General features: G+C 53.5%; 1 protein-coding gene and 1 long non-coding RNA gene across 6 annotated transcripts in view; one reads left to right on the top strand and one right to left on the bottom strand.

The window, feature by feature from the left end:
• The window catches only part of PHF10 (PHD finger protein 10), a 307,704-nt gene extending 295,404 nt beyond the window's left edge, over positions 1–12,300 (bottom strand). The window contains exon 1 of one of the 4 annotated variants that reach the window (XM_069769324.1): positions 12,056–12,300. In XM_069769324.1, the coding sequence (XP_069625425.1) occupies positions 12,056–12,133 (78 nt within the window). In that variant the 5' untranslated portion in view covers positions 12,134–12,300. The remainder of the gene's footprint in view (positions 1–12,055) is intronic. The other 3 variants (XM_069769323.1, XM_069769325.1, XM_069769322.1) reach the window with 3 other exon arrangements.
• Positions 12,301–12,354: 54 nt separating this feature from the next.
• The window catches only part of LOC138681649 (uncharacterized), a 58,280-nt gene continuing 56,254 nt past the window's right edge, over positions 12,355–14,380 (top strand). The window contains exon 1 of one of the 2 annotated variants that reach the window (XR_011321948.1): positions 12,355–12,768. This is a non-coding gene — a long non-coding RNA (uncharacterized lncRNA). The remainder of the gene's footprint in view (positions 12,769–14,380) is intronic. The other variant, XR_011321949.1, reaches the window with a different exon arrangement.

Here is a 14,380-nt window from a genome sequence, read left to right as displayed (position 1 = left end):
CCCTGGTCCCATCAAGGAAGATGTGCCTGTAGTACTGGGAATGAACATCCTACGTGAACTCGATCAGATTATGTTTACCAAACGGGGACATGGATATTGGAAGAAGGCTACTACACATAAGCCTACTCAAGAAGCCCTTCAACGACTGATCCGCATCTGTGGGACGCAGAAGAGTGTGCCATCTTATCAGACGGTAGGGGTCATCAGGGCTCCTGGTAAAGAACCTGTAATCCTACCTCCTGGGCGAGAAACTATAGTATACCTTCCAGTGGGGACTCACCGCAACCTTGACGGGTTGGAAGTGGTTGTTCAGCCTGTGGTAGGCGGAGGAGTGGACCAAGAAGTCATGATAGCCTGTACGATAGCTGTGGTCCAACGAGAACATGTCCCCATAAGAGCTTTGAACGTGGGCCCCGGGGAGGTCACCTTGCCACGAGGGACAGATCTGGCCCTGGTGTACCTACATAAGGGTGAAGTGGTGAGTCAGAAGAGGTCTTTATCACCGAAAGGCGTGGGGTGGACCCTAGCAGTTGCTGCGGGGGACAAAGAGACGCCATCCCCGGAGTGGAGTGGACGGGTCATCCTTGATCAAATGGAAGTGGATGTGAAGGCTCTGGGCCCTGAGCGTCTGCAAGCAATAGAAACTATGCTGTGGGAAAATCAGGCCGCATTCGCCCGTCACGCCGAAGATTTCGGCTGTACTGAAGCCATCACGTATGAGATACCGACTGGGGAAGCTCGTCCAATTCGAAAATGATACTGGCAGATCCCGCCCAAGATGTATCAAGAGGTGAAAACATTACTGAGGCAGATGCTGGATTCAGGACTGGTGCAGAGTAGTCAGAGCCCTTGGGCAGCCCCGGTGGTGCTCGTCAAGAAAAAGGATGGGACCATCCGGTTCTGTGTAGATTACAGGAAACTCAATGCCTGCACTGTTCGAGACTCTTATCCGTTGCCCCACATCGAGGAATCCTTGACAGCAGTGGGGAAAGCCAAGTACTTCTCCACCCTGGACCTGGCAAGTGGATACTGGCAAGTAGCCATGGCAGAGAAAGACAAGGAGAAAACTGCCTTCATCCTCCCTATGGGGCTGTTCGAGTTTAACCGGATGCCTTTCGGGCTCTCCAATGCTCCAAGCACATTTCAACGGCTGATGGAAAAGTGTTTGGGAGATTTAAATTTTGAGGCTACCCTGATCTATCTGGATGACATCATTGTGTTTTCGGCTTCATTCGAAGAACACCTTGCCCGGCTTGGACAGGTACTCGGAAGACTGCGGGCTCATAACCTGAAGGTGAAGCCAAAGAAGTGCCACCTCTTCAAGAGAGAGATCGAGTACCTGGGCCACATAGTGTCACCAGATGGAGTTCTACCCTCGCCAGAAAAAGTGGCTGCTATCCAGAAGTGGCCAGTCCCTCGAACAGTGAGAGAACTCCAGGCATTCCTGGGACTCGCTGGGTACTACCGCCGGTTCGTTAAAGACTTCGCAAAGGTGGCGGGTCCTCTCAATGAGTTGCTGAGGGGGACCGCTGGAGTGCCGAAGACCCAGCGCATCCCCTGGGCACAGGAACAAGACGAGGCCTTTCAGGCTATAAAGAATGCCCTTACTTCAGCCCCTATTTTGGCCTACGCAGACTTCGATCAACCGTTCCTGTTGTACACAGATGGTAGCGTTCATGGACTCGGTGCAGTACTTTCTCAGATACAGGATGGACATGAGAGAGTCATCGGGTATGCCAGCAGGTCCCTGCGAGACAGTGAAAGAAACCCTCACAATTACAGCTCCGTCCGGTTAGAGCTCCTGGCCCTGGTGTGGGCCATGACAGAAAAGTTTGCAGGCTTCCTGACAGGTGCCAAGATTCAAGTTCGAACAGACAATAATCCCCTGGCCCACCTTGAGAATGCTAAATTGGGGGCCTTAGAACAACGGTGAGTGGCTCGCCTAACCAAGTTCGACTTTACCATCTGTTATCGCCCTGCTACCGAAAACGCAAATGCTGATGGTCTGTCAAGAGTGACTGTGGAGACTTCAGTGGGGGATCTTGATGAGCAACTCGAAGAGGAGGAAACCCCATACTTTCGCACGTTTGAGCCCCAATGGTTGCAAACCAGTCAAGAAGGGAGGCCTGCGCATTACCCCGGTCCCTGGGGAGAACCAATGAGGAATGGAGACACGTTCAGGATGAAGATGAAGGGCTGAGACAGATGAAATGGTGGGTAACACAAAAGCGGAAGTCTGGCAAACAAGAGCGAGATGACCTGGACTCTGAAATGAGGAGTGTGTTACATCAGTGGGATAGACTGGAGGTGCGAGAGTCAGTGCTATATCGTAAGAGGCAACAGCCAAAAGATATGGAAGTTAGGTGGCAAGTGGTCATCCCAGGAAGAACAGCTCAAGAAGTAGCTAAAGAAGCCCACGAATTCGGAGCGCACTTCGGCCCCACGAAGACCTACCAATGGTTACAGCGGTATGTGTACTACCCCCGGTTGGAGCTTGTGGTGGAAGAGGTTTGCCGGCAATGTCGAGTATGTGACCACATTAAGAGTACTGAACAGAGGGCACTCATCCAGACCATACAAACTAAGGAACCGCTAGAAGTCTTGATGATCGACTATCTCCTCGTGGGACACTCGGCCCAGGGGCTACAATACTGTTTGGTGATGACCGATCATTTCTCTAAGTTTGCAGTAGTCACTCCAACTAGAGACCAGAGGAATCGGCGGCGCGAGTCATCTATCAAGACTTCATCCGGGTGTATGGGTGCCCAAAGCGCATCCACTCCGACCAAGGCGCATGTTTCCAAGGCAAGGTGATGGAAGAATTGTATCGCATGTATGGCATCGAGCGGTCCCAGACCACCCTTTACCACCCTCAAGGCAACGGAGCTTGTGAACGCTTCAACAGAACCTTACTTCAAATGCTGAGAACGTTGGAGGAGGATAAGAAGGCGTGTTGGCCAGACTGTCTGCCAGAATTGGTCTGGACCTACAACAATTGGGTCCACTCCACCAAGGGTTGTACCCCCCATCTACTGTTGTTTGGAAGAGCTGGACGAGAGATCATTGAGCTGAATTTGGAACAGCCAGAGGAGCTGATGTAGTGAACTGTCGCCTCATGGGTAAAAGAGCATCGGCAACGATTGCAAACGATACGGCGGTTGGCGGGTCAGCAACTGCAAGAAAAAGTACATACGGGCCGCAAACCGACTCAAGAGTTACCACTCCAACCTGGAGACCGAGTATTAGTCAGAGAGAAACGCCCTAAGGGAAAACTAAGTGAGAGATGGGAAGTACAGCCGTACAAATTTATCGAGCGAGTGTATGCTAACGGTCCAGTCTACAAGGTACAGATTGAGAATGGGGCATCCGCCCCTAGAGTACTTCACAGAAATATGCTGCGGCCTTGCCGGTCTGAGGTCTGTTCTACGCCATTGTCGCCTGAAGGTGCCACTCCACTTCCTGAATCTGTCATGCCTGATGCTGAAATCGATGAGTGGTGGACCGTCCCTGACACAGTAGGGGGTCCTCAGCCGCACAGAGACGGTAATCCCATGGATGTACCAGTACCGCCATGCGAGGACGAGACCAGACAAGAGCTCACAATGTCTCCTGCAACAAGTGTTCCTCTGGAAGATAGTCAAGCCTTGCCTGACAGCCAAGAGCTTCGGAGATCCCAGAGGTCTAATGCAGGGGTTCCACCAGTCCGATATGTAGAACAGTGTGCTCTGTCTGTTTTTACACCTTTGTTGCCTCCTCTATAGGCACTGTTCCACATTGCACGTTCCTTCATTACGCTTCACGCTTGATTCTGTGATGGTCGAGGACAACCATCATTAAGAAGGGAGGCATGTAAGGGGGTAGTGTTGTTATGGACAGTAACACGCTGCCACTTTAAGAGACAGCACCCCCTTGTCTGGTACGATGGAATGTCCTGCTTCCCTCTGTTAGACGGTGAAGATAAAATGCCCTAGGATGAGGGGAGGAGTTGAGCCTGAACTGTGTGTGAACTGAAGCTGCTACAGAGAGAGAACTGTGTGCTGTTTTCTACAAGAAAGGTCCCACAACTTGGGAAGTTTACTTGTGAACTTTGCAAGACTTTTTCGGATACAGCAAAGGTGGCTGTCCTGTGCTAGTTTGTGAAGCCAAGAAGATACTGAGAAAGGGACTTACAGTTTCCAGGAGCATACCTAAGATCCAGAAGCAAGGAGAAGACCACGTTTCAGAGCTGACAGAGTCATGCACACCATCATACTGGACTTCTGAGAGCCCCCTGGGACTGGACCTGAGTCCCCAACATCACCGTGAGTCTGTTCCTGTTTGGTGCACCTGTTAGGGGCTAGTGTAGGCTTCAGTAGCCAGTACACGGGAGCCGTGTGGCCTGCTTAGTAAAGGCCAGGGAGGATATACATAGAGTAGCATCGTTATTTGTTAATTGGTTAAACTTGCTTGTGAGACATATTCTGGGTCTGTAATAGTTGTAACACCGTGCTATTTTAAAGGAAAGATTACACATGTACATTTTCTCTTGCTATTGTAAACCCGTTTGCATATTCCTCATTCCTTGCCTTCTAATAAACCTACCCTTTGTTGTTTGCACCTCATCTTGTGTACAGTAGTCTTCCTGCACAGTGGTGGTCCCCGGCCATCGCTACAATAACACACTGCTGTATCCTGATGGTGGGAGCGCAGCCTCAGGGGCAGCACTGGGAACAGATAACACACTGCTGTATCCTGATGGTGGGAGTGCAGCCTCAAGGGCAGCACTGGGAACAGATAATACACTGCTGTATCCTGATGGTGGGAGCGCAGCCTCAGGGGCAGCACTGGGAACAGATACCACACTGCTGTATCCTGATGGTGGGAGCGCAGCCTCAGGGGCAGCACTCGGAACAGATAACACACTGCATCCAACACACTGCTGTATCCTGATGGTGGGAGCGCAGCCTCAGGGGCAGCACTGGGAACAGATAACACACTGCTGAATCCTGATGGAGGGAGCGCAGCCTCAGGGGTAGCACTGGGAACAGATAACACACTGCTGTATCCTGATGGAGGGAGCAGCCTCAGGGGCAGCACTGGGAACAGATAACACACTGCTGTATCCTGATGGAGGGAGCAGCCTCAGGGGCAGCACTGGGAACAGATAACACACTGCTGTATCCTGATGGAGGGAGCAGCCTCAGGGGCAGCACTGGGAACAGATAACACTCTGCTGTATCCTGATGGTGGGAGTGCAGCCTCAAGGGCAGCACTGGGAACAGATAATACACTGCTGTATCCTGATGGTGGGAGCGCAGCCTCAGGGGCAGCACTGGGAACAGATACCACACTGCTGTATCCTGATGGTGGGAGCGCAGCCTCAGGGGCAGCACTCGGAACAGATAACACACTGCATCCAACACACTGCTGTATCCTGATGGTGGGAGCGCAGCCTCAGGGGCAGCACTGGGAACAGATAACACACTGCTGAATCCTGATGGAGGGAGCGCAGCCTCAGGGGTAGCACTGGGAACAGATAACACACTGCTGTATCCTGATGGAGGGAGCAGCCTCAGGGGCAGCACTGGGAACAGATAACACACTGCTGTATCCTGATGGAGGGAGCAGGCTCAGGGGCAGCACTGGGAACAGATAACACTCTGCTGTATCCTGATGGAGGGAGCAGGCTCAGGGGCAGCACTGGGAACAGATAACACTGCTGTATCCTGATGGAGGGAGCAACCTCAGGGGCAGCACTGGGAACAGATAACACACTGCTGTATCCTGATGGAGGGAGCAGCCTCAGGGGCAGCACTGGGAACAGATAACACTCTGCTGTATCCTGATGGAGGGAGCAGCCTCAGGGGCAGCAATGGGAACAGATAACACTCTGCTGTATCCTGATGGAGGGAGCAGCCTCAGGGGCAGCACTGGGAACAGATAACACTCTGCTGTATCCTGATGGAGGGAGCAGCCTCAGGGGCAGCACTGGGAACAGATAACACACTGCTGTATCCTGATGGAGGGAGCAGCCTCAGGGGCAGCACTGGGAACAGATAACACTCTGCTGTATCCTGATGGTGGGAGTGCAGCCTCAAGGGCAGCACTGGGAACAGATAATACACTGCTGTATCCTGATGGTGGGAGCGCAGCCTCAGGGGCAGCACTGGGAACAGATACCACACTGCTGTATCCTGATGGTGGGAGCGCAGCCTCAGGGGCAGCACTCGGAACAGATAACACACTGCATCCAACACACTGCTGTATCCTGATGGTGGGAGCGCAGCCTCAGGGGCAGCACTGGGAACAGATAACACACTGCTGAATCCTGATGGAGGGAGCGCAGCCTCAGGGGTAGCACTGGGAACAGATAACACACTGCTGTATCCTGATGGAGGGAGCAGCCTCAGGGGCAGCACTGGGAACAGATAACACTGCTGTATCCTGATGGAGGGAGCAGCCTCAGGGGCAGCACTGGGAACAGATAACACACTGCTGTATCCTGATGGAGGGAGCAGCCTCAGGGGCAGCACTGGGAACAGATAACACACTGCTGTATCCTGATGGAGGGAGCAGCCTCAGGGGCAGCACTGGGAACAGATAACACTGCTGTATCCTGATGGAGGGAGCAGCCTCAGGGGCAGCACTGGGAACAGATAACACACTGCTGTATCCTGATGGAGGGAGCAGCCTCAGGGGCAGCACTGGGAACAGATAACACACTGCTGTATCCTGATGGAGGGAGCAGCCTCAGGGGCAGCACTGGGAACAGATAACACTGCTGTATCCTGATGGAGGGAGCAGCCTCAGGGGCAGCACTGGGAACAGATAACACACTGCTGTATCCTGATGGAGGGAGCAGCCTCAGGGGCAGCACTGGGAACAGATAACACTCTGCTGTATCCTGATGGAGGGAGCAGCCTCAGGGGCAGCAATGGGAACAGATAACACTCTGCTGTATCCTGATGGAGGGAGCAGCCTCAGGGGCAGCACTGGGAACAGATAACACTCTGCTGTATCCTGATGGAGGGAGCAGCCTCAGGGGCAGCACTGGGAACAGATAACACTCTGCTTAATACTGATGGAGGGAGCAGCCTCAGGGGCAGCACTGGGAACAGATAACACTCTGCTGTATCCTGATGGAGGGAGCAGCCTCAGGGGCAGCACTGGGAACAGATAACACTCTGCTGTATCCTGATGGAGGGAGCAACCTCAGGGGCAGCACTGGGAACAGATAACACATTGCTGTATCCTGATGGAGGGAGCAGCCTCAGGGGCAGCACTGGGAACAGATAACACTCTGCTGTATCCTGATGGAGGGAGCAACCTCAGGGGCAGCACTGGGAACAGATAACACTCTGCTGTATCCTGATGGAGGGAGCAGCCTCAGGGGCAGCACTGGGAACAGATAACACTCTGCTGTATCCTGATGGAGGGAGCAGCACTGGGAACAGATAACACTCTGCTGTATCCTGATGGAGGGAGCAGCCTCAGGGGCAGCACTGGGAACAGATAACACTCTGCTGTATCCTGATGGAGGGAGCAGCCTCAGGGGCAGCACTGGGAACAGATAACACTCTGCTGTATCCTGATGGAGGGGGCAGCACTGGGAACAGATAACACTCTGCTGTATCCTGATGGAGGGAGCAGGCTCAGGGGCAGCACTGGGAACAGATAACACTCTGCTGTATCCTGATGGAGGGAGCAACCTCAGGGGCAGCACTGGGAACAGATAACACATTGCTGTATCCTGATGGAGGGAGCAGCCTCAGGGGCAGCACTGGGAACAGATAACACACTGCTGTATCCTGATGGAGGGAGCAGCCTCAGGGGCAGCACTGGGAACAGATAACACACTGCTGTATCCTGATGGAGGGAGCAGCCTCAGGGGCAGCACTGGGAACAGATAACACACTGCTGTATCCTGATGGAGGGAGCAGCCTCAGGGGCAGCACTGGGAACAGATAACACATTGCTGTATCCTGATGGAGGGAGCAGCCTCAGGGGCAGCACTGGGAACAGATAACACACTGCTGTATCCTGATGGAGGGAGCAGCCTCAGGGGCAGCACTGGGAACAGATAACACTCTGCTGTATCCTGATGGAGGGAGCAGCCTCAGGGGCAGCACTGGGAACAGATAACACTCTGCTGTATCCTGATGGAGGGAGCAACCTCAGGGGCAGCACTGGGAACAGATAACACATTGCTGTATCCTGATGGAGGGAGCAGCCTCAGGGGCAGCACTGGGAACAGATAACACTCTGCTGTATCCTGATGGAGGGAGCAACCTCAGGGGCAGCACTGGGAACAGATAACACATTGCTGTATCGTGATGGAGGGAGCAGCCTCAGGGGCAGCACTGGGAACAGATAACACTCTGCTGTATCCTGATGGAGGGGGCAGCACTGGGAACAGATAACACTCTGCTGTATCCTGATGGAGGGAGCAGCCTCAGGGGCAGCACTGGGAACAGATAACACTCTGCTGTATCCTGATGGAGGGAGCAGGCTCAGGGGCAGCACTGGGAACAGATAACACTCTGCTGTATCCTGATGGAGGGAGCAGGCTCAGGGGCAGCACTGGGAACAGATAACACTGCTGTATCCTGATGGAGGGAGCAACCTCAGGGGCAGCACTGGGAACAGATAACACTGCTGTATCCTGATGGAGGGAGCAACCTCAGGGGCAGCACTGGGAACAGATAACACTCTGCTGTATCCTGATGGAGGGAGCAGCCTCAGGGGCAGCACTGGGAACAGATAACACTCTGCTGTATCCTGATGGAGGGGGCAGCACTGGGAACAGATAACACTCTGCTGTATCCTGATGGAGGGAGCAGCCTCAGGGGCAGCACTAGGAACAGATAACACTGCTGTATCCTGATGGAGTGAGCAGGCTCAGGGGCAGCACTGGGAACAGATAACACTGCTGTATCCTGATGGAGGGGGCAGCACTGGGAACAGATAACACTCTGCTGTATCCTGATGGAGGGGGCAGCACTGGGAACAGATAACACTCTGCTGTATCCTGATGGAGGGAGCAGCCTCAGGGGCAGCACTGGGAACAGATAACACTGCTGTATCCTGATGGAGGGAGCAGCCTCAGGGGCAGCACTGGGAACAGATAACACTCTGCTGTATCCTGATGGAGGGAGCAGGCTCAGGGGCAGCACTGGGAACAGATAACACTCTGCTGTATCCTGATGGAGGGAGCAGGCTCAGGAGCAGCACTGGGAACAGATAACACTCTGCTGTATCCTGATGGAGGGAGCAGCACTGGGAACAGATAACACTCTGCTGTATCCTGATGGAGGGAGCAGCCTCAGGGGCAGCACTGGGAACAGATAACACTCTGCTGTATCCTGATGGAGGGAGCAGCCTCAGGGGCAGCACTGGGAACAGATAACACACTGCTGTATCCTGATGGAGGGAGCAGCCTCAGGGGCAGCACTGGGAACAGATAACACTCTGCTGTATCCTGATGGAGGGAGAAGCCTCAGGGGCAGCACTGGGAACAGATAACACTCTGCTGTATCCTGATGGAGGGAGCAGCCTCAGGGGCAGCACTGGGAACAGATAACACTCTGCTGTATCCTGATGGAGGGAGCAACCTCAGGGGCAGCACTGGGAACAGATAACACTCTGCTGTATCCTGATGGAGGGAGCAGCCTCAGGGGCAGCACTGGGAACAGATAACACTCTGCTGTATCCTGATGGAGGGAGCAGGCTCAGGGGCAGCACTGGGAACAGATAACACTCTGCTGTATCCTGATGGAGGGAGCAGGCTCAGGGGCAGCACTGGGAACAGATAACACTCTGCTGTATCCTGATGGAGGGAGCAGCCTCAGGGGCAGCACTGGGAACAGATAACACTCTGCTGTATCCTGATGGAGGGAGCAACCTCAGGGGCAGCACTGGGAACAGATAACACTCTGCTGTATCCTGATGGAGGGAGCAGCCTCAGGGGCAGCACTGGGAACAGATAACACTCTGCTGTATCCTGATGGAGGGAGCAGGCTCAGGGGCAGCACTGGGAACAGATAACACTCTGCTGTATCCTGATGGAGGGAGCAGGCTCAGGGGCAGCACTGGGAACAGATAACACTCTGCTGTATCCTGATGGAGGGAGCAGGCTCAGGGGCAGCACTGGGAACAGATAACACTCTGCTGTATCCTGATGGAGGGAGCAGCACTGGGAACAGATAACACTCTGCTGTATCCTGATGGAGGGAGCAGCACTGGGAACAGATAACACTCTGCTGTATCCTGATGGAGGGAGCAGCCTCAGGGGCAGCACTGGGAACAGATAACACTCTGCTGTATCCTGATGGAGGGAGCAACCTCAGGGGCAGCACTGGGAACAGATAACACTCTGCTGTATCCTGATGGAGGGAGCAGCACTGGGAACAGATAACACTCTGCTGTATCCTGATGGAGGGAGCAGCCTCAGGGGCAGCACTGGGAACAGATAACACTCTGCTGTATCCTGATGGAGGGAGCAGCCTCAGGGGCAGCACTGGGAACAGATAACACACTGCTGTATCCTGATGGAGGGAGCAGGCTCAGGGGCAGCACTGGGAACAGATAACACTCTGCTGTATCCTGATGGAGGGAGCAGCACTGGGAACAGATAACACTCTGCTGTATCCTGATGGAGGGAGCAGCACTGGGAACAGATAACACTCTGCTGTATCCTGATGGAGGGAGCAGCCTCAGGGGCAGCACTGGGAACAGATAACACTCTGCTGTATCCTGATGGAGGGAGCAGCCTCAGGGGCAGCACTGGGAACAGATAACACTCTGCTGTATCCTGATGGAGGGAGCAGCCTCAGGGGCAGCACTGGGAACAGATAACACTCTGCTGTATCCTGATGGAGGGAGCAACCTCAGGGGCAGCACTGGGAACAGATAACACTCTGCTGTATCCTGATGGAGGGAGCAGCCTCAGGGGCAGCACTGGGAACAGATAACACTCTGCTGTATCCTGATGGAGGGAGCAACCTCAGGGGCAGCACTGGGAACAGATAACACACTGCTGTATCCTGATGGAGGGGGCAGCACTGGGAACAGATAACACTCTGCTGTATCCTGATGGAGGGAGCAGCCTCAGGGGCAGCACTGGGAACAGATAACACTCTGCTGTATCCTGATGGAGGGAGCAGCCTCAGGGGCAGCACTGGGAACAGATAACACTCTGCTGTATCCTGATGGAGGGAGCAGCCTCAGGGGCAGCACTTGGGAACAGATAACACTCTGCTGTATCCTGATGGAGGGAGCAGCCTCAGGGGCAGCACTGGGAACAGATAACACTCTGCTGTATCCTGATGGAGGGAGCAGCCTCAGGGGCAGCACTGGGAACAGATAACACTCTGCTGTATCCTGATGGAGGGAGCAGCCTCAGGGGCAGCACTGGGAACAGATAACACACTGCTGTATCCTGATGGAGGGAGCAGCCTCAGGGGCAGCACTGGGAACAGATAACACTCTGCTGTATCCTGATGGAGGGAGCAGCCTCAGGGGCAGCACTGGGAACAGATAACACTCTGCTGTATCCTGATGGAGGGAGCAGCCTCAGGGGCAGCACTGGGAACAGATAACACTCTGCTGTATCCTGATGGAGGGAGCAGCCTCAGGGGCAGCACTGGGAACAGATAACACTCTGCTGTATCCTGATGGAGGGAGCAGCCTCAGGGGCAGCACTGGGAACAGATAACACTCTGCTGTATCCTGATGGAGGGAGCAGCCTCAGGGGCAGCACTGGGAACAGATAACACTCTGCTGTATCCTGATGGAGGGAGCAGCCTCAGGGGCAGCACTGGGAACACTCACTGAGTCTTTACTTGATGGATTTGACAAGAATGAAAGTGAGAACTGGTGAAATGCTGAGATGTTAACACTGAGCAGCGAAGGTGTCAGTGTGAAGCCGTTAGGCCAGGACGGTACCGGCTACATGCAGCAGCTGTGGGCGGTACCGAGCCGTTGGCAGCCCCCCAGCACCCACTCGTGCCTCCTGGAGTCTCCCATTACTCGGTACTACAGGACGAGCTGCAGAGGACGCGGAGGGTGTGCTCCTCACCTTAATAGAAGGCGCGGCGGGAGTGGCCGGGTCACTGTCGTACGAAGGCCTGGCAGGTGATAAGACGGCGGCCATCATCCATTCGGTAGGAATTAGGAAAAACCAACTGCAGTGCACAGCACCATAAGACCAGGCCCGCCCCGTTTCTTTGCCACGCCCACTAGTCTCTTGTCCCAGCCTTCATAATACAGCCAGAATGAGGTCCTCTGGCGCACAAGGCGATCACGTGACTTCTGAACTTCCCTCCTCTGTAATACGTAGTGACGCCATTACGCCGGCCAGATTGTGCGTTGGTTGGCGGCTGCGTGCTATTCCCCCGTGATAAATAACAGCCCGCACTGGTCATGGAGGCCGTCCTCCTCCTGTTGGCGGGAGTTCTGCTCGTGCTGACGGCTGTCCAGAGCTCTTAGTGCGGCTGCTCTGTTCCAAGTAATGGCGTTTACTGTGCAATCTCTCAATTTCTCAGCAGTTGGAGCCAATAGCGCCGTGTGGGCGGCAGCAGCTATTTACCCCGTGTTTGCCGGTATGGCCGTTCCGTGTCGCCGTCCTATGGGTGAGGGCTGCACAATGCGCTGTGTTGGGCTACTGAGCAATTTGTGCCCCCATCCAGACTGGTCCCAAGCAAGTCACGTAGGAGAGCATTGCCCGGTTTGGGCCTGCAGCATGAGCGCAGTGTCGGGGACTTGTGACCCTTGTTTGTGTCAATTATAAAGGTGTGTTTGTATTTTACGCTAGGTAATCTGCACGCCTTCATGTCATATTTGAATAATTGTGATTTTAGGCCGCTGCTTTTGTCATCTGCTTATATTAGGATCCTTTTATATCTATTTAACCTTTGCATATACAGAGTTTCACCAATTTTTACTCACTTTGCTCTAAAACTTACCACTCCACATTTCACCTTTCACTATAATTTTATCAGATTTAAATATTTACACATTTTTCATCAATAACTACATATACTTATTAATATTTGTTTATTCAGTATGTTTTTTTTATATACACTAATAAAAAAAATAATGGGCACACTTGAAGAGTTATCCACTACTAGGACACCCGCTTCTTAAAGGGACCTTGTCGGCAGTTGTGGCCGATCATCTGATATATGGCAAGCCCTGATAGGTGGTGATCTGCAGCCTTCTATAATGCTGTATATAAGCCCCCAACTCAACCGGGAAGAACTGAAAAATAAGTTTTATTATAATCACCTGGGGGGACGGTCCGATCCGATGGGTGTCGCTGATCTTGGTCCAATGCCTCCCATCTTCTTATGATCGCCGCCCTCCTGCTTGCTTCTTGTGGATGACGCGACCCTGCATTATCCACACAGGCTCCCCGGCATCGCGGTCCTGCACAGGCATACTTCCCTGGCCTGTGGAGGGTAGAGCAAAGCACTGCAGTGCGCAGGTGGTGGGGGCTTTGACGGTTTTTTTGTTTTTCACCCCACTATGAAACCTGTAAATTCTTCTAAAAATAAAAGCCCTTAAAGGGTTTTCCTAACAAACTGGCTGAATCACTACTTGGACCCAATCCACTTTCTTTTATTTTGCCCTGTGACTCGCAAGCATTCTGCTGTGAACACAAGGGGCGCCAGAGGGATTTAACCCCTTAACGACTGCCGATACGCCTTTTAATGGCAGCAGTTAAGGGTACTTAAACCACAGCGCCGTTAATTAACGGCGCTGTGGAAAAAGTAAATGGCGCCCCCCCAGAGTCCGATTTTCTCCGGGGGTAGCCGAGACCCCAGAGAATATGATTCCGGGGGTGTTTTACCGACCCCACTTTTGCGATCGCCGGTAATTAACCCTTAACCGGCGATCGCAAAAAAAAAAAAAGCGATTTCCCTTTTAATTTCTCTGTCCTCCGATGTGATCGCACATCAGAGGACAGAGAAAAGGGGTCCTGTTGCTCCCGATGGGCACCGCTATCTTTTTCCGGCAAAAAAATGTGCCCGCCGGCCGGCACAGAGAGGGTCTTTGGGGTCTCGGCTGCCGGGGGTAGCCGAGAACCCAAAGAACATGATCGGGGTCGGTTTTACCGACCCCCCTGTTTTGCGATCGCCGGTAATTAACTGTTTACCGGCGACCGCAAAAAACAAAAAGTAATGTGTAATTCTCTGTCCTCTGATGTGATCGCACATCAGAGGACAGAGAAATAGGGGGATTTGGGGACCCTATCATACTTACCGGTGTCCCTAAGTCCTCCTGCGTCCTCTCCTGCCCGCTGGCGTCTTCATGGGGAAAGAAAATGGGGGCATGCGCAGTGCGCCCACCATCTGTCGCTATCGGCCGGCAGGAGAAGAGCAGTTGGGGCTAAAATTAGGGC

Source organism: Ranitomeya imitator, chromosome 5, assembly GCF_032444005.1.
Source record: "Ranitomeya imitator isolate aRanImi1 chromosome 5, aRanImi1.pri, whole genome shotgun sequence".
Classification (NCBI taxonomy): domain Eukaryota; kingdom Metazoa; phylum Chordata; class Amphibia; order Anura; family Dendrobatidae; genus Ranitomeya; species Ranitomeya imitator.
The sequence above is the reverse complement of the archived record's forward strand: the minus strand, read 5'-3'. Positions and strand labels throughout refer to the sequence as shown.